Source organism: Dama dama, chromosome 14, assembly GCF_033118175.1.
Source record: "Dama dama isolate Ldn47 chromosome 14, ASM3311817v1, whole genome shotgun sequence".
Lineage (NCBI taxonomy): Eukaryota > Metazoa > Chordata > Mammalia > Artiodactyla > Cervidae > Dama > Dama dama.
The window spans coordinates 28197994-28224322 of NC_083694.1; the positions used below are offsets into that span (position 1 = coordinate 28197994).

The 26329-nt window shown below is 41.1% G+C and overlaps 2 protein-coding genes across 3 annotated transcripts in view; one reads left to right on the forward strand and one right to left on the reverse strand.

The window, feature by feature from the left end:
* The window catches only part of LOC133069084 (kinesin-like protein KIF28P), a 65378-nt gene extending 51509 nt beyond the window's left edge, over positions 1–13869 (forward strand). The window contains exons 15-23 of the mRNA XM_061160202.1: positions 973–1091; positions 1741–1848; positions 3567–3841; positions 5740–5874; positions 6742–6908; positions 7146–7252; positions 7521–7668; positions 8241–8434; positions 12727–13869. Of these exons, the coding sequence (XP_061016185.1) occupies positions 973–1091; positions 1741–1848; positions 3567–3841; positions 5740–5874; positions 6742–6908; positions 7146–7252; positions 7521–7668; positions 8241–8434; positions 12727–12879 (1406 nt within the window). The 3' untranslated portion in view covers positions 12880–13869. The remainder of the gene's footprint in view (positions 1–972; positions 1092–1740; positions 1849–3566; positions 3842–5739; positions 5875–6741; positions 6909–7145; positions 7253–7520; positions 7669–8240; positions 8435–12726) is intronic.
* A 104-nt stretch (positions 13870–13973) lies between these two features.
* Positions 13974–26329, reverse strand: part of SCCPDH (saccharopine dehydrogenase (putative)) — a 29936-nt gene continuing 17580 nt past the window's right edge. For both annotated transcript variants that reach the window (XM_061160204.1, XM_061160203.1), the window contains 7 exons: positions 25089–25219; positions 24319–24436; positions 23409–23528; positions 23262–23318; positions 17382–17493; positions 15861–15942; positions 13974–14613 (listed from right to left, as the gene is read on the reverse strand). In XM_061160204.1, coding sequence (XP_061016187.1) covers positions 14508–14613; positions 15861–15942; positions 17382–17493; positions 23262–23318; positions 23409–23528; positions 24319–24436; positions 25089–25219 — 726 coding nt within the window. In that variant the 3' untranslated portion in view covers positions 13974–14507. The remainder of the gene's footprint in view (positions 14614–15860; positions 15943–17381; positions 17494–23261; positions 23319–23408; positions 23529–24318; positions 24437–25088; positions 25220–26329) is intronic.

Here is a 26329-nt window from a genome sequence, read left to right on the forward strand (position 1 = left end):
CAGTCAGGCGAGTGTGGGCTCTGCCGAGGTCTCTGGCTATGTTGAACTCCCAAAGGTGGAACGTCTCACGTCGTGCCTGTGCAAACTTGTCTTATAAACTCACGAGCAGAGTGTTGTGGGTGCAGCTACATATGTGCAGAATAGATCCTCCCTTTTTCCTGCACCAAACGTTTCGCTTCAGAATTTTAGCAAAATAAATGGATTTGAAAGTGACCTCTTTGTTCATTGTCTGCAAGTTACTGAACAAAACAAGTCAATAAGACTCTAATACCAAACCTGCACACCCTATATATTCATTTACTTATTTACAGAGTTGAATTTCCCAGCTGCATAGTGATGTTGAATAAGCCCCTGACCCTGGTCAAAAGTGTTTAGCACCAGCAAAGACTGAGTCCTCAGCAAGGTGGCTGTTGGGCAGCTCTGAGGATTCAGACCTCAGCACAGGAAATCCCTAAATGACTGAGAGTTCTTGACAGGAGGCAGCACCAGCCAGGGTCTGGCAGGGGGATTGGCTCACCCATCATGTCCACAATCCCCTCCTCTAAGCCACCCCAAACAGAAGTAAGGACAAGTTACTTCTGTGCCAGCTGTGGTTTCAGGAGAAGCCCCCAGACCTTCCTTTAGCCAGCTGCATTATTCTTGCCCCAGGCTCCTCACTGGACAGTCTGGAGCTACCTTGGGTCAAGAACACAAGACCAAGACTGAAAATCAGAGGCAGGGAACCTCCTGTCACAATGTTGCCAAGATTCATGGGTTGGGATGGGCAAGGGAGGCAGTAACTTTTCTTCCCCGCTTAGTTTTCTTTCTTGTTTTTTAAAAGATTACACATCTATAAATTTAAAATATAAATATTTGATGAACAGTTGAATGACTGACTGAATGAAAGAAGCAAAGAGCATGCAAGTTTATTCATGGCTGAAAGGTGTCCCAGAACCAGTCAGTGACCTCCCCTCCCTCTCCGATCTTTCCTAGGTGCTATGAACAGTGGGGATGGGAAGGCGGACCCCAGTGTCCTGGCTGTATTCCAGGACTACGTCAAACTGATGCCACTGGTTGCAGAAGCAAATCAAATGAGCGAAGAGCTGAAGAAGGTAAGGGCAGAAAATGGTAAAATCTGAGATCTAGAAAGGACCTCAGAGGACAGATTCAATGAGCCCCTCTCCCCCACTGTCCCGAACTGGCTTCATAGTGTAGACATGCCAGATACTCTGGCCTGGAGAGGGCAGGTGCTTTGCCTGAGACCCCACAGTGAGCTAGTGGCAGGGCCTCAGTCAACACCCCAGGCCTCCCCAGTCCCAGCCTCAAGTCCGTTCCTTCTACCTCTGGCCCCCATGGCTCCAGGACCACCAAGACACCAGACCAGTGCTTGCCCACCCCATGGTCACCCCACCCCAGATTGTCCTCCAGAGTCCTTCTCTGGGTGCACGCACCTTGGTGGCTTCTCTGCCCCAGAGAAGGCCTGGGTTCAGATGCACTCCCTGGTGACACAGGATCCCAATCATCAGGAAACTTGCATAAGACTCAATCACTTTGGTGAGGCTTACACATGAAATAGTTCCAGGATGCTGCTGAGAAATTCTGGGTGCTTCGTCATTTCCCTTGATGGGAATTCCAAGGAGCAAGAGGTGGGATCATCTTCTTTCAGAAAGTCTGAGTGTGGAGAGGATGAAAAATAAATTGCAAAGATGGTACATGCTGAGAAATGTAGGATTATTTAGTGAGAAGTGTTTTTCTTACCAGGGACTTAATATGGAACTGAAAGTGAAAAATTTAGCTTCATCAGATTCCAGGGGCTGTGACCTACAAAAAGAGGTCACGGTGAAGGTGACCCATCAAAGGACTCATCAGGTGAGGCTGCCCCTGGGGGCTGGTGTGCAACTCCATGAGGGGTTTCTGAGGAGGTTTCCTAGGGATACAGGTTAGTTTTACCTGCTACAGCCTGTGGAGCCCCAGTGAAGGGGCAAGATAGGGTCCAAGTATGAGTGGGATTCTGGGGGACCAACTCTGGGGAGAGGAGGACCCTCCGAGTTTCCCCTTCTGGTTCCTCTATCCCACACAACACCGAGACCTGGGATCTTTCCCACCCACAGGCAGTGAACACTTTCTGTTTATTTTTATCATGACTCCGAAGTTTTAGTATCCGAAGGGAGCCTGAAAATTTGTCCAGCTGAAAATGGTGTTTGTGTGAGTGCCCAAGAGAGAAGGCTACCATTCTGAGCAATGAGAAAATGCACAGTTTCGTTAAGACTCCAGAAGGTGGGCTTTCCTGGTGGTCCAGTGGTAAAGAATCCACGTGCCAATGCAAGTGTCATTGCTGCTGTTCAGTCGCTCAGTCGTGTCCAACTCTTTGCGACCCCATGGACTGCAGCACACCAGGCTTCCTTGTCCTTCACCATCTCTTAAAGCTTGCTCAAACTCATATCCACTGAGTCGGTGATGCCATCCAACCATCTCATCCTCTCTTGTCCCCTTCTCCTCCTGCCCTCAATCTTTCCCAGCATCAGGGTCTTTTCCAATGAGTCGGCTCTTCGCATCAGGTGGCCAAGTATTAGAGCTTCAGCTTCAGCATCAGTTCTTTCAATGGATATTCAGCATTTATTTCCTTTAGGATTGACTGGTTTGTTCTCCATGTAGACCAAATGCAGGGGACATGGGTTTGATCCCTCGTCCAGGAAGATCCCAAGTGCCTCAGGGCAACTAAGCCCATGTGCCACAACTTCTGAAGCCCACACGCCCTGGAGTCTGTGCTCCTCAACAAGAGAAGTCACTGCTGTGAGAAGCCCATGCATCACAACGAAGAGTAGCCCCCACTCAGCACAATGAGAGAAAGTCCACACAAAGAAAGCCCAGCACAACCAAAATTAAATAAAATTAATAAATGAATTTGTAAAAAGCGCAATGCAGATGTCGCTGGGTTAAAAGCAATGTGTCAGAAGGGACGTTTTGCTCTCTGGAGGCTTGAGGGGAGAGTACATTTTGTTGCTTTTTCAAACTTCTAGAGCCACTTACATTCCTTGGCTCATGGCCATCTTCAAAGTTATCCATATAGCATCCCTGACCCTGCTTTTGTTGCCATCTATCTTTCTCTGACCCTCTCTTCTGCCTCCCTCTTCTACCTTTAAGGCCCATGTGATTACACTGGGCCCATCTGGATAATGCAAGCTAATCTCCCTATTTTAAGGTTGGTTGATAAACAAACTTAATTCCTCTTTGCCATGTAAGATAACATATTCACAGGTTCCAGAGACTGGGACAAGGATATCTCTGAAGGTCTTTCTTCTGTATACCACAAGCTCAAACTTTCATCTCTCCTAGGAAAGTCTTTTCTAAGTCCATCATTTCCTCTAAGTCATTTCCTGGGATCCAGCAAAGCTGAAGTAGATAGGTCAGCAATGAATGTAGTGCTCTTGAAGATCCTCACCAAAGCTGAGTTTGATGACACTGTCATTGGTCTTGGGTACCCAAAACCCAACCCATCAGAGACAGCATGCTGGGAAAACCATAGAAATGAATTGTTAGAGCAGCAGATGGAATCAAATATTGATGATGTACCTTTGTGTTTCCAGGTGTGGATTTGGTCAAAAGCCAAATTTATCAATAGGAAATTCCTAATGGAAGAACTTTACCAGCGTTTTCTTGATGGAGAAGACAGTCAGGTAGCCCAGGAAGATGACCCTTTCTGGGATCCTGTCGAAGTTGTTCACCTGGGCTCTGCTCACATCTGGCTCCAGTCCCTTGCCTACTGCATGAAGTTTGAGGAACAAGTGGAATTTCTGAACTGTGACGGGCTGGAAGAGGCAGTGTTGCATATTCACATAAACCCCTGCTCCCCGACAGGACAGTGGGTATCTCCCCCACCCCCTTGTCTAGTTCTGGGTCATACAGAAAACTCACAGCAAGCCTGAGTTCTCCTGGAAGGGGAGAACTTGGTACCCTGAAGAGGTCACTCCTGAGACAAACAAATGAGCTCGTTCATTCATAATTTGGCCTCATCATATCTGATTTTGCCAAGGCAGCCAAATCAGCTGCCCTGGAATATTTAAAACCCCACATCCAGCGGTCTTTGAGCAGCTCACACTGCCCTAGAGGCCCAAAGGAATGAGGAGAATACCCTGCAGGGGCAGGACTGTAGTAGAAGGAAACATGGACATGAGCCCAGAGAGCTGGGTTGGTAGAGAAGCCAAGGGTGCCATAGAACCTTCCACCCTCCCCCGCCCTTCCTGGCGCCTGTGAGGTCTGGGACCCACCACACACATTTGTTCTTTCCAGCATTAGTCCTCAGCCTTGCTGACCAGGCCCAAGAGCCAGAAGCAGGAAGCTGATTTTGTAGCTCACCCTGCCTCCCTGGACAGACTCTGTTAATTTCTTTGTTCCTTTTCTCAAGGAAGGAGCTGTGGTATCTTTGTTTCCTTATGTGGCCCCATTCTGAGGGGTTATCTGATCTTTGTGCTAACTCCACTGTATAACCTTTACTGTCCCTTCAGGTTGTCTCTGGGGCTTCCCTGGTGGCTCAGATAGTAAAGAATCCACCTGCAATGCAGGAGACATGAGGTTGATTCCTGGGTCAAGAAGGTCCCCTGGAGAAGGAAATGGCAATCCACTCCAGTATTCTTGCCTGGAGAATTCCATGGACAGAGGAGCCTGGTGGGCTACAGTCCACGGGGTCACATAGAGTCGGGCACGACTGAGAGACTTACACACACAGAGGATGTCTCCCTGTTTCCTCTCTTTGGGCCAAAGGCAGTTGAGAGAGTTTTTACAAAAGCTAACACCTCTTAGCAATTCTAAGTAAAGAGGCCGGCAGGCCTGGTCTGGGTGCCAGTGTCCTCAGTGGCTAGCCAATGCAAACTTTTTGTCTTTCTGAAGAAGAAACAGTCAACAAGTGAGCAACAAAACTGCCAAGTCTTGTGACTAAAAGACTAAGATGACCAGTGCCTCGCTGTCTTTATTGGAATTCTAAGTAACTTCCTGGGCATTTTGCTACCCCAGGCTCCTAGGCTGCCTGATGGTTATATTTCTCACTCTGAATTAGTAAAGTGGCATTATAGTTTACAGGTTTCAATCTCTGTGAGCTCAGTTGATGTGAGAGGGGTACCCTGTTGGAAAGCTGTCCAAACTGTTTTCTGAGCCTTGTAGGCCTGGAATTGACTCTGGACCGTGAAGGGTTCACAAGGAGAATGACCTCTGGAGAGGCTGCCTGTGGCCAGCCAGCTGGCTTTCTCTAGGTGGCAGACCCTCTGCCCACTGGGGAACCTACCTAAATCTTCAATGGCAGTTTGGCATCCACACCTGGGCGCATTTATTGCAAGAAGCTATTATATTCCTGTCTCCTCCTTGAGATAGTCCATATCTTGAAGTACAAGAACAAAGTGGGCTCTTGTGATATGTCTCTTGAATGAGTGAATTCTACAGCTGGTAATATTACCCATCCTTCCTTCAGAGAATTTGGCCGTCTCTTAGGGCTTCCCTGGTGGCTCAGATTGCAAAGAATCCACCTGCAATGATGCAGGAGACCCAGCTTTGACTGGAGAAGGGAATGGTTACTCACTCCAGTATTCTTACCTGGAGAATTCCATGGACAGAGGAGCCTGCCTGACTGCAGTCCATGGGGTCACAAAGAGTCCACCACAACTGAGTGACTGACACACACAAGGCGTCTACGTAATCTTCACTGACATCAGTCTCACTTGCTTGGGCCCAGGGAAACCTGTGATCAATGTTTACCTCTTCTGTTTACAGAGCACGTGGTGAGGAAGATGTGGTTACTGACCCAGTGGACCTGCTGGGCAAGAGGATGGATTTCCAGATTCGCCTTGTGCAGTGCCTTGGCACCAAGTGGCTGAAGGAAGATGCAGAGAGGGGTGTTCAGATGGGGTACCAGCCTGCCCTGCTGAGCTGCTGAACGTGAACCACCCAGCCTGTGTGCCCTGATGGGAGGGGGCCTTTCCTCAAGTTTTAAGAATGAGTTGACCATGAAATTTGCTTAAGTTTTTCTGCTTGTTCAACTCCCAAATGACTATTTCCTCCTTCTGCTTAACAGAGGGAGAAGTTACATGTCCCTCCAGGTCACTGTGTACAGGTCAACATGTACTGATTCTGCTAAGTAGTCGAAGCCAAGAGTCAGGCATTTTAATTATCAGAAAGAGCATCTAGTGAACCTGTGTTATCAAAGTAGGAAGATTGGGTTTATTTTCTTTTTTTAGTTGGAAACAAAAGGACTGTGTGTGACGATGTGATAGAGGCACCACACATTAGTTTAAGATATGCTTAAACTAATTAGGCTAAAAGGATACTAAAAGATGAAGCAATAAAGAACGAGAGATTTTGAAGGACAAAAAACAAACCACAACCTCTTATGGAAAATTAATAACTTTAGATTATCTAAGTAGAAAGTATCAAAATCCTTTTCTCTTTTTTTTAGACTTTTAGTAAGTATTATCTATGTAATGATGATATCTGTGTTGAATAGCTGAGATGTTGGAGGTGGCAATCAGGAGAATCAATTGTAGGTCATCTTTTATCAACTAAATGGCAACCCACTCCAGTATTTTTGCCTGCAAAATCCCGTGGACAGCAGAGCCTGGCAGGCTACAATCCATGGGGTCACAGAACTGGACACGACTGAGCATGCACACCTTATCAACTAAACAAAGCAGCCTACAATTCTTTGGCTTATCTGACACTTTCCTTTAGAAATGTATCCCTTATGGTTTCGAATTATGGTTTCTGTTCTTTTCTCAGGTACAGAATTTATGATCTTCCAAGCACTTTATATACCAAGGCTGTATGGAAAATTGTGAATCCCCAAATTGATGAGACTGTCCAATTTACAACCTTAAATGCATCTCAGGAATTTCTGAATTATTTACAGACAAACGCTCTCATTGTTGATTTATGGGGTCTTCAAGGTACCATGCTTACCTCCCCTTTTGCATGATGCATTCCTCCATCAGATGTCATGTTGTGTATCTTAGGGCTGCAGAGGGAGGTTGTCAGGGTCTTGACAGCAGAGGCCAAGAGGTGTCTTCTCCTGAGCCTCTGGGTTTTGGTCCATAGTTGATTACATGGTTTAAACCTCCTCACACAACACTGAGAGTGGAGGATGAGACATTTCTTTCCTGATGGGTCTCTCCCTCACACTACAGAAGGCTGTGCTGAGCTGAGCTGCTCTCAGCTGAACCTCATGATCACAGGTGAAGGCCACATCCTGGTGGACACGAAGAAAACTCCCCCTCTTATGGACACAGGTCAGGTGTGTTTATTTAAGTCACATTAAAAATAGATGTCACAGATGACTGAAAAAAAAAAAACTCAGATAATAGTTGCTTGGGGATCATCAATGTTCCCTCCCATTAAAAAGCCTCTTTCTTGATTTACTCCTGTGTATCTTGAGGGTCTTAAATCTTGGTTACCACCCACCCCTCACTGCACCCATCCAGTTTTCATAAGATAGGAACAAGGGCCAGTCTCAAAGGATATGCAAATAATGCACACAAGACTAACCCAACTTGTTTCTGTAGAGTACATCAAACCAGATACCAGAGCTTTATCTGAAGCTGCTCAAGTTAGAACAGGAGACGGAACTGCTCAGAAACATAAACAGAGTCCTCAGAGAGGAAAATGTGCTTCTTAAAGAATCTGTTGAGAGAACCAGTTCTAGTCAACAAGGTGAGAGGCCGCTCAAATCTTGGTGTTTAAACTCCTACATTTGTGATGTGTATTTTCTTTCTAAGAAACGAGCTATTAAATGAGTTCATATCTTGTTTCAGTTTTTTTAAAAAAGCAGAACATTTTTTCCTTGTAAGATTTCTTTGGATGGGTCCCAACTGGTACCTGATAAATGATGATGTAGTACAATGCCACCAAGATAATTAAATATATAAATATGTGGATAAATAGTTGTGGGTCAGTCACTTAGTCGTGTCCGACTCTTTGAGACCCAATGGACTGCAGCAAGGCTTCCCTGTCCTTCACAACTCCCAGAGTTTGCTCAAATTCATGTCCATTGAGTTGGTGATGCCATTCAACCATCTCCTCCTCTGCCACCCACTTCTCTTCCTGCCCTCAGTCTTTCCCAGGATCAGTCTTTTCCAATGAGTCAGCTCTTCACATCAGATAGACAAAGTATTGGGGCTTCAGCTTCAGCATTAGCCCTCCCAATGAATAGTCAGGGTTGATTTCCTTTAGGATTAACTGGTTTGAGATGAACAAATAAACGTTCTCTTATCTTCCACCTTCAGCACATCAGCCTTCTAGTACCCGAAAGATCACTTGGATGACAGCACAAGGGCCAGCAGCCAGAGAGATTAATCAAATGTGCACCACCCAGCAAGCCAGCTACGACAGAGAATTTGCCAGAGCTCTTAAAGTGTTCTACCAAAGCATGAATGTGGCCAGAGGGCAGTTTCTCAAACTGAGACATTATAAACCTCCTGTAAGTATCCAGCATCCTGGGAGCCAAAGGATTATCTTTACCTTAAATATAACTCTTGGATAGAATGGCATTTCCCGAGGGTGGGGTGGGTGTGTGTTTAAGAAGAGCAGGTCAAGGCCGGGAACACTGTGAGTCTGCTGTTTTCAGGCTTCCACCCACCTCTGCTCCCATTTTTCACTTTAGTGTACATCTGGTTGGTTCAAGGAGGCTGTGGCCCCTGCAGGATTGAGATTCCTGCACTTTGTGACATATAGAATATCCCGGAAGTACACATTTGCTTTATTGTTATAAAACCAAAGAAATATAATTCATCACACTAAGATATTATAGGAGAAAAATCATGGTTACTTCAATAGATACTGAAAAAGCATGTGATAAATTCAGCATCCTCCCACAATAAAAACCCTTAGCAAACTAGGAACAAAATGGGCATTTCTTACTGACAAAGGCAGTCTTAAACACACAGGAAGCATAATCTTAATGGTAAATCATAGATGTCAGCTATCTTCACTTTTTTTTGACATTGTACTTTAGGGTCTAGCCAGTGTAGCAAGGCCAGAAATAAAAGGTATAAAGATTGGAAAGGGGGATAAAAAGTAATAATCATAATAGCAAACATTTATAGAACACTTGGGGGCTTCCCAGGTGGCACTAGTGGTAGAGAACCCGCCTACCAATGCAGGTTAGAGGTAAGAGACATGGGTTCAATCCTGGGGCAGGAAGATACCCTGGAGAAGGGAACGGCTACCCACGCCAGTATCTTGCCTGGGAAATCCCATGGACAGAGGAAACTTGTGGACTATAGTCCATGGGGTTGCAGAGTTGGACACCACTTGACAACTAAAAACAACAACATAATACTTACTAAGTGTTTTTATATTTACTGAGTTCTCACAACAACCAGACGGGTGTGTGTATGTGTTAGTCGCTCAGTTATGTCCAACTCTTTGCGATCCCATGGACTGTAGCCCACCAGGTTCCTCTGTCCATGAAATTCTCCAGGCAAGAATACTGGAGTGGGCTGCCAATCCCTTCTCCAGGGGACCTTCCCGACACAGGGATTGAACCCGGGTCTCCTGCATTGGCAGGCAGATTCTTTAGCACTGAGCCACCAGGGAAGCCCATAAATCAGTATAAAAACTTAAAAAATTGTTGCCATTTATCTAATAAAAGTCAAAGATGCACCTCCCCTATAAGCCTGCAATTCAACTCCTCTTCTCCACAGAGTTAACTGGTTCTGCAGAGAACCCCTGAGGCAGAGGGTCTTGGAGTGTGGTCCTCCCAGTCAGCAGCTGCAGCATTACCTGGAATCTTGTCAGAAATGCAAATTCCAGGGTCCCCTCCCAGACCTACTGAGTCAGAATCTCTGGATGTGAGGCCCAGTCAACTGTGCTTTAACAAGCCCTCTAGGTGATTCTGCCTTCGACTCAAGTTTGAACCACCTCTCTTGGCATGCTATGTATGTAATGAATTAATTTTTCTCCTACCTACCTAGAATGGCCCTTGTTATATACCATTCCTGAGAGAACTGGGAAGATAGTCATTCAAGTCATTTTCTGTTCTGTGGTTCAGATGGTGGTCCAGGTGAAAAATCCTGTAGAAACCCACACATGTATGCATAAGATGGTATTTTAACCATTTTCCATCATAGCCCCCAAATGGAAATATCCTAATGCACATCCACAGAAGATAAGTCAATTATGGCACAAGTGCCAGAAAACAGGCAAAATATAGGGCTGTTTAGAGCTGCATTCTAGGTGGCAAGAAAACGATGATCAACTTAGGTTAGTGGTTGCTTCTGGGGGTGGGGAAATGGGTGTGACCAGGAGGAAATCAATCAAGAGATAGAGTGTTTTCTTGAGCAGACATGTTTAATTTGTACCTATGCATACATTTTGGGCACTCTTTCGGATATATCAGTTCAGTTCAGTTGCTCAGTCATGTCTGACTCTTTGCAACCCCATGGACTGCAGCATACCAGGCTTCCCTGTCCATCACCAACTCTTGGACCTTGCTCAAATTCATGCCCATCGAGTCGGTGATGCCATCTAGCCATCTCATCCTCTGTCATCCCCTTCTCCTCCTGCCCCCAACCCCTCCCAGCATCAGGGTCTTTCCCAGTGAGTCAGTTCTTCCCATCAGGTGGCCAAAGGATTGAAGCTTCAGCTTCAACATCAGTCCTTCCAATGAACAGTCAGGACTGATTTCCTTTAGGATTGACTGGTTGGATCTCCTTGCAGTCTAAAGGGACTCTCAAGAGTCTTCTCCAACACCACAGTTATAAAGCATCAGTTCTTCAGTGCTCAGTTCACAATAAAGAAAGAAGGAAAAACTAGTGTGGTGAAAGACACTAAAGTAAAAAATAAGCCACAACCTGGGAGAGTCTATTTGTATTGTTGTTGTTGTTCAGGTGCTCAGTCGTGTCCAGCTCTTTGTGACTCCATGGACTGCAGCACACCAGGCCTCCCTGTCCTTCACCATCTCCCAGAGTTTGCTCAAACTCGTGTCCGCTGAGTCAGTGATGTTAATATCCAGAATAAACAAACAACTACATATTTATTTTATTAAAATAAGAAAGACAACACGTGGCAAAACACATTGGAAAAAATGGCCAAAGTATTTGAGCAGGCATTTCACTAATCATCAGGGAAAAGAAACTAAAAGGAGATGCCCTGACACACTACCTGCCCCCTGCCCACTCCCCATCTCTGTGAGCACCGTCACCTCCTCTTACCTTGCTCACAGGCTCCCTGGCCCACAGGGGTACCTGCAGTAGTCCCTTCTCCTATAGGGCAGGGGTATACCAGTCAACCCTATCGATGGGAGAATCCCCACCCACACGGTCCTTTGCAAACTTCAGAACGTCTACAGTATTATACCAGTCCCCAATATTTGGATTCTCTCACCAATTTTCCCTGTTGACAATAAGTAACCAGACCAGACCTGTTCCTAGGTGAATTGTTGCCTCTGGTAGCAGCTTTCAAATGCAGCTTTCCAGCTCAAAGGGAGACCTTACTGGGCACCCCTTCATGTACACACATCATCCTTTTACTGTAATGAAGTGAGTCCACTAAGATTGAAATTGAGCGGGACACTTCAGGCCCTTCTGAGTACAAATCCCTTCCATGTTCCTCATTTCTTGTTTGGAGAAAAAGACTTTCCTCTCCTAGACGTTCCCTGAGTTCCAAAGAGCAGATTCAAGCAATTAGTAACTAGGGGAGTGAGGGAACACAGACACAAAGGAAAAACAAGCCCAGCATCATCTTTTCCATGATGGTCAGCTTAAAAGAATGTGTTGACTTATGACCCCAAACTGTGGAGATAATGCTCTATCAAATGGCCCCAAGTGTGAGGGGAATCACACTGACTGAAACCACTCACCCTGGTCAGGCACCATAGTTACCATTTGCATGAGTTATTTTACGACAGGAGGTCCTGGTAAGGAACAGGGAACTAATACGCCACTACCAACTGGAAGAGTTCAGGAAAGGTCAAAAGGTGACACCACGTGTCCAACCACCTCCCAGAATCCTCACTGCCGTCCATCTTGGCTGAGCAATGTGCGCACCACCAGGAAGGACTCTGAACCAGAAGACAAAGACAACCCGGAAACTAATCCCATCACCATAAAATCCACTGCGAGCCATGTGGCAGAGTAGTTCTCCTGGGTTCCCTTTACCCTACTGCTCTCTGCCCCGGCATCCCTTCCCAATAAAATCTCTTGCTTTGGCAACACATGTGTCTCCTCTGACAATTCATTTCCGAGTATTAGACCAGAGTCCACTTTCTGGCCTGAGAAGGGGTTCCCCTTCCTGCAACACAAGCAGTCTTAAAATTAGTAACCTGGGTCAATTAAGAACTGAATTCCTCAGCCATCATGAGGTAAATAACCATCATTGCTTTTGCTCTCTCTCCAAAAGAAGTTAGGGGATCACGAGACCATGATATACTAGTTTGCTAGGACACACAGATCAATCACACTCAATGACAGATGCAAGTTACAAGATGATGCTCGGAGGTCTGCAACTGAGGTCTTATAGGGGAGCTGAAATCACATACTACCCCCACCCTACCCCCTTTACTTTTGCTTTTAAAACCCCTGCACCCTGGCCAGCCAGCAGGATGGATCTGAGATGAGTCTAGGTCTCTCATCTTCAGAGCTGGCGCCTTCTTAACTAATATAAGCTTCTCTGCTCCAGACTCCACTATTTCAGCTTGTTTGGCTTCACTGTGCATCAGGCATATGAATTTGGGGTTTGACAATATCATTTTTTTCTTTCATTTATTTTTAGGAAGATGATCAAATGCTTCGGCCATTTGTACACCAACAGTCACAAATGCTAAAGGACTTTGGGGACCTACTTGAATCCAGCTTGTGGAAACTGAAAAATGATGTTGCTCTTATAGTGAAACAGAAGAAAGAATGTTTACTGCATATGGAATAGTGTTCAGTTCAGTTGCTCAGGCCTGTCCGACTCTTCGTGACCCCATAGACTGCAGCACGCCAGGCTTCCCTGTCAATCACCAACTCTTGGAGCTTGCTCAAACTCATGTCCATCGAGTCAGTGATACCATCCAATCCTCTCATCCTCTGTCGTCCCTTCTCCTCATGCCTTCAATCTTTCCCAGAGGATACACCAACTGAAAACATTTGAGCTTTGAGTTGTCAAGATTATTTAATTAACTTGGCTATCGGAGCTGAACTGTGGACTCAACCTAGTCAACCCATTTCTCACTCACACAACTTATTACACTGCTTTCAAGCAAAATTCCTTTTTATTTAAAATCATGTAAAAATGAATTCAGGCTGAAGGTGAGGTGGAAAATATGAGCAGAGAATGGTTAGCACTCTGAGCAAGAGGATCAACAGCCTGGAGCTGAATCCATGACTAATCAGTTCTGTGGTTTGGAGCAAGCGATGTCCCTTCTCTAAGCCTCTTTCCTTATCTGTTCTTTAAGTTAAAGACCCTCTTTCTTCTATACAGTTTGTGCAGCTGCTGCTGCTGCTAAGTCACTTCAGTCGTGTCTGACTCTGTGCGACCCCACAGACAGCAGCCCACCAGGCTCCCCTGTCCCTGGGATTCTCCAGGCAAGAACACTGGAGTGGGTTGCCATTTCCTTCTTCAATGCATGAAAGTGAAAAGTGACAGAGTTGTCTCCTAACATGAGTAAGATTCTTATCAGTTTCATGCCTCTCACTGTATTGCAGAAATTCCATAAAGGAAATGGTTGTCCTCTTTACATGATGAATGTAACAGAACACTTATTTGTGTTTATGGTATGATTACAAAAGGAAAAGTCTTTGCCTTATTTTTGGGCTTCAGTGGAAAATGTAGTTAAATATAAAAAGTAAATTAGGCAAAACTTTTGCTTAGGTAGTGAAAATCAGTAGAAACTTACCAGCTACATCCTTCAAACTAACCACAGGTATAGAACCAGGGAAAATGAATGATAAACCCAGTTATTAGAAGGACAGAGACCACTTGGGAAGCATATTTCTACCACTACTCAATTATACAGACATGTTCAAACACAAATCCACTGTTCAATTGACAATCCTTTATTATTAAACTTAGGTAGGAGTCCAAAATCAGTCAGTGTAGATGGGTGAAAAACTAGGCTAAAACAGCAAAAACTGCAGCTTCATTTGGCAAAGGCCTACACTATACAGAGAAATTCATGGGAAAGTAAGATCCCATTTGATACTATGACGGAAAACAGCAGCCACTATCTCACATGACCACCAGCCTGGATGCGTCAGCAACACAGACAGAGCCACCCATCCCATCCTCTGATCTGCCAGCTCACTTATAAAAAATGACCATGAATTCTTCAATGAAAAAGTCAGTCAAATATTAAGTTTTCTCTCAAAAGCAATAAAATCACAAAAATCAGCTAAGATTTGAAATTTAGGGTAAGCTAGTACAATTTCCTGCTTTTTAATGTATACATATTTTAGATTTGACAATCTTTTCCACATATAGTCAGATAGGTTTAAAGAAGCATTTCAACATATCAAATTAAAAAGATGTTAATTAATACATCTTATGACTTCAATTAATTATTAAAATGTTTAGACTTCAGTGCTGCTAATGACACTAAATTCAATGCCACGTTCGTTGAGTCTGTCAATCAACTTTGTTCTCGAGAAAGCTGCTCCGGGTGTGAAGACTCCACCCCTGAAAGACATCAGGATGAAAACAGTGCACAATGCCCAGCTCCAGCCCCTTCCTCTGCTAGTATGATCTGCTGGACAGCTAGCTCTCAAATCAATGCAAGACTTATAAAAACCTGATTCTTGATTTTCTTATGGACTGTTTTCGGTTCCATTTCTAAAACCAGCCAAGTGAACAGTAGCTATTATTCAAGAGGAAACCAGTACCTAGCAAACCTGTCTAGACTGGTTCAGTGATAAGGAGACTGTTTCCACAATGCTGGTGTGTGTGTTGGGAGGGGCACATGGAGGGTTATCAACCCAAGTAACAGCTGCTGTTTATAAAGTCAGCCCTAAGACTCGGGAAGATTAAATACACACATGCGTGTGTGCTAAGTCGCTTCACTTGTGTCCAACTCTTTGCAACCCCATGTACTGTAGCCTGCCAGGCTCCTCTGGGATTCTCCAGATAGAATACTGAAGTGGGTTGCCATGTCCTTCTTCAGGGGATTGTCTCTGCCTAGGGATTGAACCCGTTTCTCTGTCTCCTGCACCGGCAGGCGGGTTCTTTACTACCAGAGCCACCTGGGAGGCCTCTAAATACACACGTGGACAAAATAAATGTAGGTGATCAATTCCCGATAGAGCATAAACAGGACAAACAGGATGAAAAAGAAGTGTTTTTTTACATGTAATGGCTACCATTCAGAAAATGCTAAATATTTTCAAAGGGTATACAAATATTTGAAGAAAATGTAATTAAGTTTCACTTCATATAATTTTTATGTTTATTACTTACTAGTTTCAGGTCATACCTGATTTGTTTCTAAGCCTGCAAGCCTATGCTTATTTGTAAAGCTGGCCTACTTTTAGGCTAACAGCTAAATCCTCCAGTAAGATAGTGCACTTAATAATTATCTAGCCAGGATGCCATGAATCAAGGCATTCACTGCCAGCTGGGTATCATTCAGCATGGATTAAGGGCTCCTGCCAATAACACTGAACTACGGGGACCTTTTTTGAGTAGCTAACTTTGAATCTAAGTTATTTTTCGAAGGAACTGAAGCCAACTTACATGGCTCTCAACTTCTGTCTCCTCTCATTTATTTCTGCACTGTTCCAAAAGTCAGTAAGGAACTGTCCTCGCGATTTTAAGTTCACCTCTCTCTTCAGATCAAACATACTGTAAACCCAATGCCTGAAAACTGAACTAAAATAAGCTAAAATATAAATGAAAAAGATATCTTTAAATTTGAAGAAAATCAGACTTACACTTTAGGAAGATCAGAGACATCATTTAGAAGAGTCATGGCTGCCTGGACCATGGCTATGGGGGTAGTTACATAGCCAGCTTCTGCAGAAAACCAGTGATCAAGAAAAAGAAAGTATCCATAAACTAGACATTCAACAGCACCCAAAAATCAAATGGTAGATTTTATATCTTAGTGTACAGAATTTCCTTAATACTCTGTTCATGAAATAACAGAAATAACAATTAACATTTATATAGTCCTTACTAAGTGTTAGGAACTGTATTAAGTGCTTTAAATCTATTAAACTCATTTAATCCTCTTAACAATCATACATGGTTAGTACTATTTTATATCCACTTTACAGATGAGGAAACTGAGGCATAGAGAGGTTAAGTGCCTCATTCACATTCACAGAGTTAGACAGTGGTTGAACCAGAATCACATGCGGGCAGCTAGCTCAAGCCAACACTCTTACCAACGATCCTAGATTTATTCATACACTGTGCGATCTTTGCGACCCCTTAGACTGCAACCCATTCAGCTCCTCTGTCCATGGGATTCTCCAGAAAGAATACTGGAGCGGGTTGTCATTTCCTTCTCCAGGGGATCTTCCCGACCCAGGGATCAAACCCTGGTCTCCTGCACTGCAGGCAGATTCTTTACCATCTGAGCCACCAGGGAAGCCCAACTCATACACTAAACTGACCTTTATCAATCAAATACACTAAACTTCACTTTGAAAAACAGACTCAGTTTCTTAAAGGACAACTGAGTAACTCTCAAAGAAGTCTAACTTTAAGAAGTAACTTTAAAAGAAGTCTACAAACCAGTAGAACATTGGTGTTTATATTCATGTCAAATAAGAACATAGCTTATCCTAAAAACCCAAGTGGAAATTTGAAAAAAATGCAAGATGCAAAGATATCTTTGCTATTGGGCTTGATTAAACCTGTACAACAGATGGCTGTGATCTATTAGGAAGGACGGTAATGAAATGTAACTCACAGTGGGACTGTCTCTGTATAGTTCTCTAAAATTTACAGTACTAGTTACTGAATGTTTTGGGGTGACAGTTTTTTTAACAACCTATGAAAATTTTTACCCTCCCTGGAAAAACACACACGTGCACAAATTTTACAAGCAATGTCAGGGTGATCACAGACTCCAAAGAAAGCTTGGACCACAGCCTTGAATATAATTATACTACTGTTATAAGTAAAAGGCTTTAAAGTGACCCTTGAGTATGAGCATAGAACAGATAAATATCAATCAGCCCCTGTCTTCTTATATTAAAAATTCCATTCAGAATTACTGAATCATGCTGAAAGAAAAAAAATCAGAGAGGGATACAACAATAAAACTGAATGATACCAATAATTCCAATCCTTCTTTTGACAGAATTATTTATCATTATTAACTTAAATAATTGTGCAAATTTATTTCTAAAACAACTTTTAGAAAGAAATTATGACTAACACACCACTTTATAGCTCAAGACAATATAAAACTCCCAAACGTTCTTAAGTCACATGTGAAATACCTGGTCCTTTCACCTGAGTACAAATTCTGATATTTGGTTTGTTCTTAACAGGAGAAATGTCTTGGCTGAATCCTTGACCAAAAAATGTCATCGTAAATGATGAGGCATCAATCTGAGGAAGAGAAAGCAAAGAGTTTATTAAATAAATATGTCATTTCCTCCTTGAACACAATAAAACATTCTATCAACATTATACTTCATATAAGACATTTTTAATAGATAACAACAATCAATATTCTATTAGAATATCCTGTCATCCTTAACTAAGCATGGAACAACAAATAATTCTTTGAAGAACCGTAAGTTTTGTTGACTGGTGTAATGTTCTGGGGACAGAGGTAGTGAGGAATAAAGCTGAGTCTTAATGAAGAATAAAGATGAATCTTAGGCTGTGGCTGAAAGAACAGCATCACTAAAACAGGGAGTTTCAGAGGAAAAGCTGGAGGCAGTTTTTATTTTCGGACAGAATATGTTACTCTGGCTTTAGATATGTTTGAGATGAGAAGACAAAAATAGCAAGTAATGGTAATATGGGCCTAGGATATAGACACAAAACTGCTCCATTTAGAAGTATAAAAATTTGATTCAAAATTAAATTATAAAAGATTTATCCAAGCATCTGTCATAATCACTAAACTTAGAAATAAGGTAACAAAGCCATGGTGAACAAATTTTTATTAAGTATAAACCAAAGGTCAGACATTATATTAGGCCCTGAGACATAAAGTATTTATAAAATAAAATATATGGCACTTCTAGAGCTTAGTTTAGAGGAAGGGGGAAGACTGTGTGTGTGTGTGTGTGTGTGTGTGTGTGTGTGTACACACACACACGAGATCTAGTAACAATATGAAACATGAATTAGAAGTACAGGGCTAGTTCAGTGGACAGCATTATTAAACTTACTGAGCAGGAGGCCAGGGTTTTGAATTGTGTGTGTCCTCACAGCACACATACATTCTAATACAGAAGTTTATTACAAAGAAAAGTAAGGTAGGTACCAGAAAGGAGAAATCATTATTTAAAGGCAAAACCAGACAAGGTGGCTACAAGAAATGAAAATTATAGCCCATATCTCTGATGAATATGAGTGCAAAATGAAAGTGAAAGTCAGTCAGTTGTATCCGACTCTTTGCGATCCCACGGACTGTAGCCCGCCAGGTTCCTCTGTCCATGGAATTCTCCAGGCCAGAATACTGAAGTGGGTAGCCATTCCCTTCTCCAGGAGATCTTCCCAACCCAGGAATTGAACCCAGGTCTCCTGCATTGAAGGGGGATTCTTTGCCAACTGAGACACCAGGGAAGCCTCAGCTTCCTGTGCAAAGTCCTCAGCAAAATATTAACAAACTAAATTCAACAATACATTGAATGGACCATAAGCTATAATTAGGATCTGGCCATCAAGCTAGTGATAAAGAACCCGCCTGACAATGCAGGAGGCATAAAAGACATGGGTTCAATCCCTGGGTCAGGAAGATCCCCTGGAGGAGGGCATGACAACCCACTCCAGTATTCTTGCCTGGAGAATCCCATGGACAGAGGAGCCTGGTGGGCTACCGTCCATAGGGCCACAAAGAGTTGGACACAACTGAAGTGACTTCGCACAGCACAACACAGCACATATTATACTTAAGTGGGATTTAGTTCAGGGATACAAACATGTTCAACATCCACAAATAAGTCAATGTGATATTCCACATTAACAAAATAAAGGATGAAAATCATATAGTCATCCCAAACACAGGAAAAGCACTTGATAAAATTCAACATCCATTTTAAAAAAAAGTCTCAACAAAGTGTGTATATAGAGGGGACATATTTCAACATAATAAAGACCATATATAACAAACCCATAGCTAACAGCATACTCAATGGTGAAAAGCTGAGAGCTTTTCTGAAAGCTTTTCTTCTAAGATCAGAAACAAGACAAGAGCACCCACTCTTGCCAGTTCTACTCAACATAGTATTTGGAAGTCCTAGTCACAACCATCAGACAAGAAACAGAATACAAGGAATCTAAATTGGAAAATAAGAAGTAAAATTGTCACTGTATGCAGAGGTCATGATATTACATATAGAATATACTAAAGGTACCACCAAAAAACTATTAAAACTAGTAAATGAACTCAGTAAAGTTGCAGGATATAAATACAAAGTTAACATACAGAAATTTATTGCATTATTACTATTTATTACTAACAACAATCGGAAAGAGAAATTAAGAAAACAATCTTATTTACAATCCCATCAAAAGGAATAATACCAAGAAATAAATCTAATCAAGGATGTAAAATACTTGTGCTCAAGAAACTATGACACTAATGAAAGAAACTGAAGATGACACATAGAGATATATACCATGTTCTTGGATTGTAAGAACTAATATTGTTAAAATGATAATACTACCAAAGAAAATCTACATAGTCAATGTAATACCTATCAAAATACCAATGGCATTTTTCACAGAATCAGACCAAATAATTCTTAAATTTGAAGTCAAAAGACCTCAAAGAGTCAAAGTAATCCTGAGAAAGAATAACAAAGCTGGAAGTATCATCTTCTCTAATTTCAGATTATAGTACAAAAGTACAGTAATCAAAACAGTACGGTATTGAGAACCCCCTGGCGGTGCAGGGGTTAGAACCCCATGGTCCACTGCAGGGAGCATGGGTTCAACCTCTGGTTGGGGAACTAAGACCCTGTAAGCTGTGCAGCATGGCCAAAAAACCCCCAAAACCAGTATGGTATTGGCACAAAAAAAACAGACACATAGATCAATGGAGCAGATAGAGAGCTCAGAGATAATCCCACACTTACACGTTCAATTAATCTACAACAGAGGAGGCAAGAACATACAATAGAAAAGACAGTCTCTTTAATAAACTGTGTTGGGAAAATTGGACAGCTACATGCAAAAAATCAAAAAATCAAACTGGACTACTGTTTCACAACATATAGAAAAACAAACTCAAAATTGATTACGAACTTAAATATAAGACTTGAAACCACAAAACTCCTGAGAGGAAAACATAGGTAGTATGCTCTTTGACACTGGTCTCAGTATTTTTTTTTCATTTATTTTTATTAGTTGGAGGCTAATTACTTTACAATATTGTAGTGGTTTCTGCCATACATTGACATGAATCAGCCATGGATTTACATGTGTTCCCCATCCCGATCCCCCCTCCCTGGTCTTACTGGATGTCTCCTTAGTCAAGAGAAACAAAAGCAAAAATAAACACGTGGAACTACATTAAACTGAATTTTTCACAGTGAAACTATCAACAAAACAAAAAGACTGCCTACTGAATGGAAGAAGATATTTGCAAAAAATGTATCCAATAAGGAGTTAATACCTAAAATATATAAAAATACATACAATTCAACCAAACAATCTGATTAAAAATGGGCCTGAATAGACATTTTTCCAAAAATACATACAGGTGACTAACAAAACATGCTCAATATCAGTAATCATCAGGGAAATGCAAATCATATGATCCAGCAAGTCTACTTCCAGATATTTATTTGAAGCAAACAAAAACACCAATTTGAAAAAATATATGCACCCCCATGTTCACTGCAGCGTTATTTACAATAGCTGAGATACGGAAACAACTTAAATGTCTGCTGATGTGTAAAGAAAATGTAGTGTGTGTGTGTGTGTGTGTGTCTGTGTGTCTGTGTGTGTACAGGTACACACACACATAGAGGAATCTTATTCAGCCATAAAAAAGAACAAAATCCTGCCATCTGTGATGACATGGATGGACTTCAAGTAAAGTAAGACAGATAAACACTGTATGTTCTCTCATTGGTGAGAACGTAAATCGGTACAGCCACCATAGAAAACAGTATGGAGGTTCCTTAAAAAAAACTAAAAACAGCTACCATATGATCCAGCAATCCCACTCCTGGTCATATATCCAGAATAAAGGAAAACTTTAATTCAAAAAATAAATGCATGCCAATGTTCATAGCAACACTATTTATAATAGCCAAGACATAGAAACAATCCAAGTGTTCATCAACAGACAACTGGCTTAAGGAGATGTGATACGTATGGTGGTGGTGGTGGTTTAGTCGCTAAGTCGTGTCCGACTCTTACGACCCCATGAACTGTAGCCCGCCAGGCTCCTCTGTCCATAGGATTTTCCAGGCAAGAATACTGGATTGGATTGCCATTTCCTTCTCCAGGGGATTTTGCAGACCCAGGAAATGAACCTGGGTCTCCTGCATTGCAGGCAGATTCTTTACCAACTGAGCTATGAGGGAAGCCCGTGATATGTATATATACAATGAAATATTACTGTTATAAAAAAAGAATGAAATATTGCTGTTTGAAGCAACACGGATGGACCTAGAGAATACCATACTAAGTGAAGTAAGTCAAACAGAGAAAGACAAATATATATCATTTATATGTAGAATTTAAAAACTGATACAAAATATAAACAAACTCAGATGTAGAAAACAAATTTATTGTTACCAAAGAGCAAAGCGGGGGCAGATAAATTAAGAGTAGGGTATTAACAACTACAAACTACTACACACAGAATAGATTAGCAACGTGGATTTACTGTATAACAGAAGGAACTATATTTAATACCTATAATGGAAAATAATGTGAAATATATATATAAATAAGTTACTTTGCCATATACCTGAAACTAACACAATATTGTAAATCAACTACACTTCAATAAACAATTAAATCTGACCCTGTTATCACCTTCTTTAAAATACTTCCCTGACTTACTGCTTTGGCAATGACTCTTAGACCTGGGACTTTATATATCAGAATCACTCAGGGAGCTTTTTTCAAATACACGTTGTGACCCTGGCATCTGGACATTCTGATTCAGGAGGTGTGACGTGGGAGCTCACAGCAGAGATCTCAGCTTTGGGAGAGAGCCCAAAACGGATGACCAGAGATGCAGGTTTGACAGGTGTAGAATGTGGCTTGGGCACTGGACTTTTTGAAGGCTCTTCAGTGATGTTAATGCACACTCAATTTCATAAAAGCATTATTCAAAATAGACAAAAGATAGAAGTAACCCAAATGTCAATGCACAGATGAGTGGATAAGCAAAATAGGGTATATACAATCAGCCCTTTGTATCCCCGATGAACTAAAATGGTTAAGATGGGAAATTTTATGTCATGCATATTTTAATTTTACTACAATTAGAAGGAAGTGGTGGAGAAGGGAGACAGGAGAGAAGAGAGAGGGAACTAAGGTAGCTGTGATGGATTTGGAGAAAAATCTAGAGTGATGCCTACGTTCTTGATTGGGCAGATGATAGTGCCACCAACTGACATGGGAAACATAGAAGGAAGAAGAGGGTCTGATGGAAAGAAGTTCAGATTTTACACGTTATATTTGAAGTGCCCAAAGCAGTCGTATTGAAGATACTGGACAGGTGACAACTCAATTTACCTACCATGGGAATCCAGGGTGTGTGAAAGTGGAAAAAGGAAGTAAGTTTGGGAGAGGGACAGAGGAGGTAAAAAGGACGAGATAATGAAGGAGTAAAACTGAAGAGTAAAAAATCTGAAATTTCTATGATGTAAAGAGAGCACAATTTCTGGAGCCAAACAGCTCAGTTCTCATTGTAGCCTGGCCATCTACTCACTACAGGACTTTGGCAAATTTCTCTGTTACTTATTTTCCTCACTTATAAAATGGATATAACACCTCCCTTAAGGAGTGTTTGAAAAGATTCAGTAATCTAATGTATATAAAGAACATAAGAATGTCTGAAACACAGTAAGTGCTTCATCAAGTCTTAGCTATTATTATCACTGCACTGAGGAAAAGTAAAAACAAAATTAAGAAAAATATTATTTTAGAGACCTAGATACAAAGGAAAGAGTTACCTGTTTTTGTGTTGGACCTTGTTTTGAAAAATAACCAAAGGAGAAGAGCCATGGGAACTAAAGGGGGGAAAAAAATACCTTTAGTTGTATTTTTTAAAATTCATAGAAAATACTTCTATAGGTTTAATTTCATAAAAACTTACTTACTTTTATGAGAAGTTGCCTTCCAATGCCAAACCTCACAAAGAATAAAAAGAAGAGTCCAGCAAACATCAGCTTAATAACAGAAGTGATGCCTCCCACAGTTACATAAGCAGCATACTGAACCTAGATGAAGAATATAAAATCAGGATGTTATGCCTTTCTTAGACCAAGTAATACAAAAATGTTACTACTAATAACTTACTCTATAGTCAGAAATATCAAATGAAAGCAATTTTCACTTTATGAATGTGTTATGTTCTAAAAGCTTGTTCAGAAAACAGACACTACAGGGACATTTTTTAAAAGGAATTGTTGCAAACAATAATTAGCTCCTCCTGCTTGAATACAAATATGAAAAGTTCATAACCATATACCTGAGTTTAACAATTATACATTATAGAATGTATACTCCACTTACAACCTCTTTAAGAAATTTTTTTTTTTTTTAACTTAAATAGTTTCCTCTTCAAGTCTTGGCAGTGGGAATAATGACTTCCCTCACCAATTGAGGAGGGGTGATAGGATGGGACTCCAGAGGTAGCAAGGAGAGAAGAGAGAAGAACCCAGTCATCTCCATAAGCAACAGAGAGAGTATTCTAGCAGCTGAAACTCTCAACAGGACTGCTGGGTGATTACAACACCAGGATTTCCTGCACTGAACTTGCTTCTACTGTCTCATGTAAAAAATATATTCAGAAGGTCAGATCTGAATTGTGGGAGGAGGCTATTACCACCCACATAAAATGCAAAATGCTCTACACTACTAATTCTTTATGCTCCCAGAAACTGAATCATGCACTATTCAACTCTTTCTCTCTTGGATTTATAAACATAAAAATCCTACATTAAACTGATAGAGGAACTGAAACAAACTAGAATACTCTTTATTAAAAAATAAATCATATACACTTACAGGTGACTGCTCTAAATTTTCATGCAAGTAACGCTGAGTTCGCTTTACAACAGACACATCTGCTCCCAAGAAAGGAATGGAATAACTGTTGAGTTCTCTGCAGTAAGAAATTGGCCACCTGCAAGACAGACCCATGTTGCATCTTTTCCATTTACAGTGACCACAACTTTAACTGGTAAATTTCTGAATAAAAACCTTAACTCTTGCTGAGGCAATTAATGATAACAATAATGATGGCAGATCTGCTCTTCATTAAAATTTACTTTAGTATTCATCCTTTGTTCTCTACACTTGCACCCAAATAAGTGACAAGTTAGAACACTAGTATTCTTCATACCATGGGCACTTAACACATACATAATTTAACCATGTTTTGTACCCCAACAATTTCCCCAGATAATGATAAAAAGAACACTCATTTCAATAGCCAAACTCTTGAGTTCAGAGTTCTCACATATAAATACTATTAATATATTGATTAATATACATAAGATCATCAGATTTTTATTGTATAAAATTTAATTGATGTTTAATTTTGATACTGATGGTGAAGAGTCATAAAACTAATTTTCCCCAGAATCCAAATGTATTATTATATATGAAGTAGTTAAACTTAGTGTAACATATTAATTATATTTTATTTATCTTTGAAAACAACAGTGAACTCACTACGAAAGTCTCCAGGCTTTTTAAATAGCATATGGTATTAACAGTCAGGTAAACAACAACAGGCTTAGATAAACTGAGGAACAGATTTTGAGATAATATACCTTCTTTTCAATTTTGGTCCAACAATTGGGACAGGCTTCATATCTGACTCATTTCGTAGTTTTTTCAAATTACTCTTATCTCCAAAACCATAAACTGCTGACTTCCAGGTACCATCATGAATGCACAACCCCTAACAAAATAATTCAAGAGTTAAAGAAACATGTAAACTCATACAACACTGTAAATCAACTGCACTCAAAAAAAAATTAAAATATTAAAAAGAAACATGTCTTAAGGGATAATTACTAAAATGTAAAACCAAGTCATTTATAATTGATACAAAGAACATTTCATCTTATTTGAGCAAGGCATAATCTCTAATTCAATAATCTTGAGATGAATTTTTATCACTGGCTAGGCAGCAGTACCTGGAGAAGGAAATGGCAACCCACTCCAGTGTTCTTGCCTGGAGAATCCCAGGGACGGGGGAGCCTGGAGGGCTGCCGTCTATGGGGTTGCACAGAGTCGGACACGACTGAAGTGACTTAGCAGCGGCAGCAGCAGCAGGCAGCAGTAACATTCATTAGTACAATCATATTCACTGTTTACACCCTTTTTACATACTACATATTTACAACATGTGCCCTTTCTTCTTTCCTCCTACCATTATTTATACTCTATAAACAAGCCAGTGAGTTTCACTTCATCATTTTCACTTAACTATCACTGATTGCTTTAAGCAGGAAAAAAGAAATAATAAAACCATCAGAAGATTCATGTTTTCACATAACAGCTTTGATGAAACTGAAAGGTAGAGAGATACCAATCTAACTTCCATTTTGTTACAGATTAATCACTTCTGTTTTGCTAAAACTAAAACAGAGCTAAAAGTCTTCCGAGTTTAATTTGTGAAACTATTCTCAATCTGCGCCTAGCCAATTTGACCTATTTGCAAAGATATCTTAAAATCAGGGGAAAACAGATTTTTTAAAAACCTGAGTATCTTCTTATACAAATAAGCCATTAAAAAGACAAAAACTACATCTCTTTTAAAAAACCTTTTCCTTTATTTTGCTAAAAAATAGAAAAGTGCACAGAACATAAAAGCATAATTTAATGTGATTATGAGGCTAACATCTATTTAAGCCCTTTAAAGCCCTCCTTCTTTCCTGCCTTTGTGATAATCAAGAAAAATTCTTGTTTTGTTTTTTTTTTCAGTTTTACCACCTAAGAATTCATTTCTAGACAGTGTAGTAAATTTTGCCTGTTTCTAAATTTTATAGAAATGGAAATATATAGT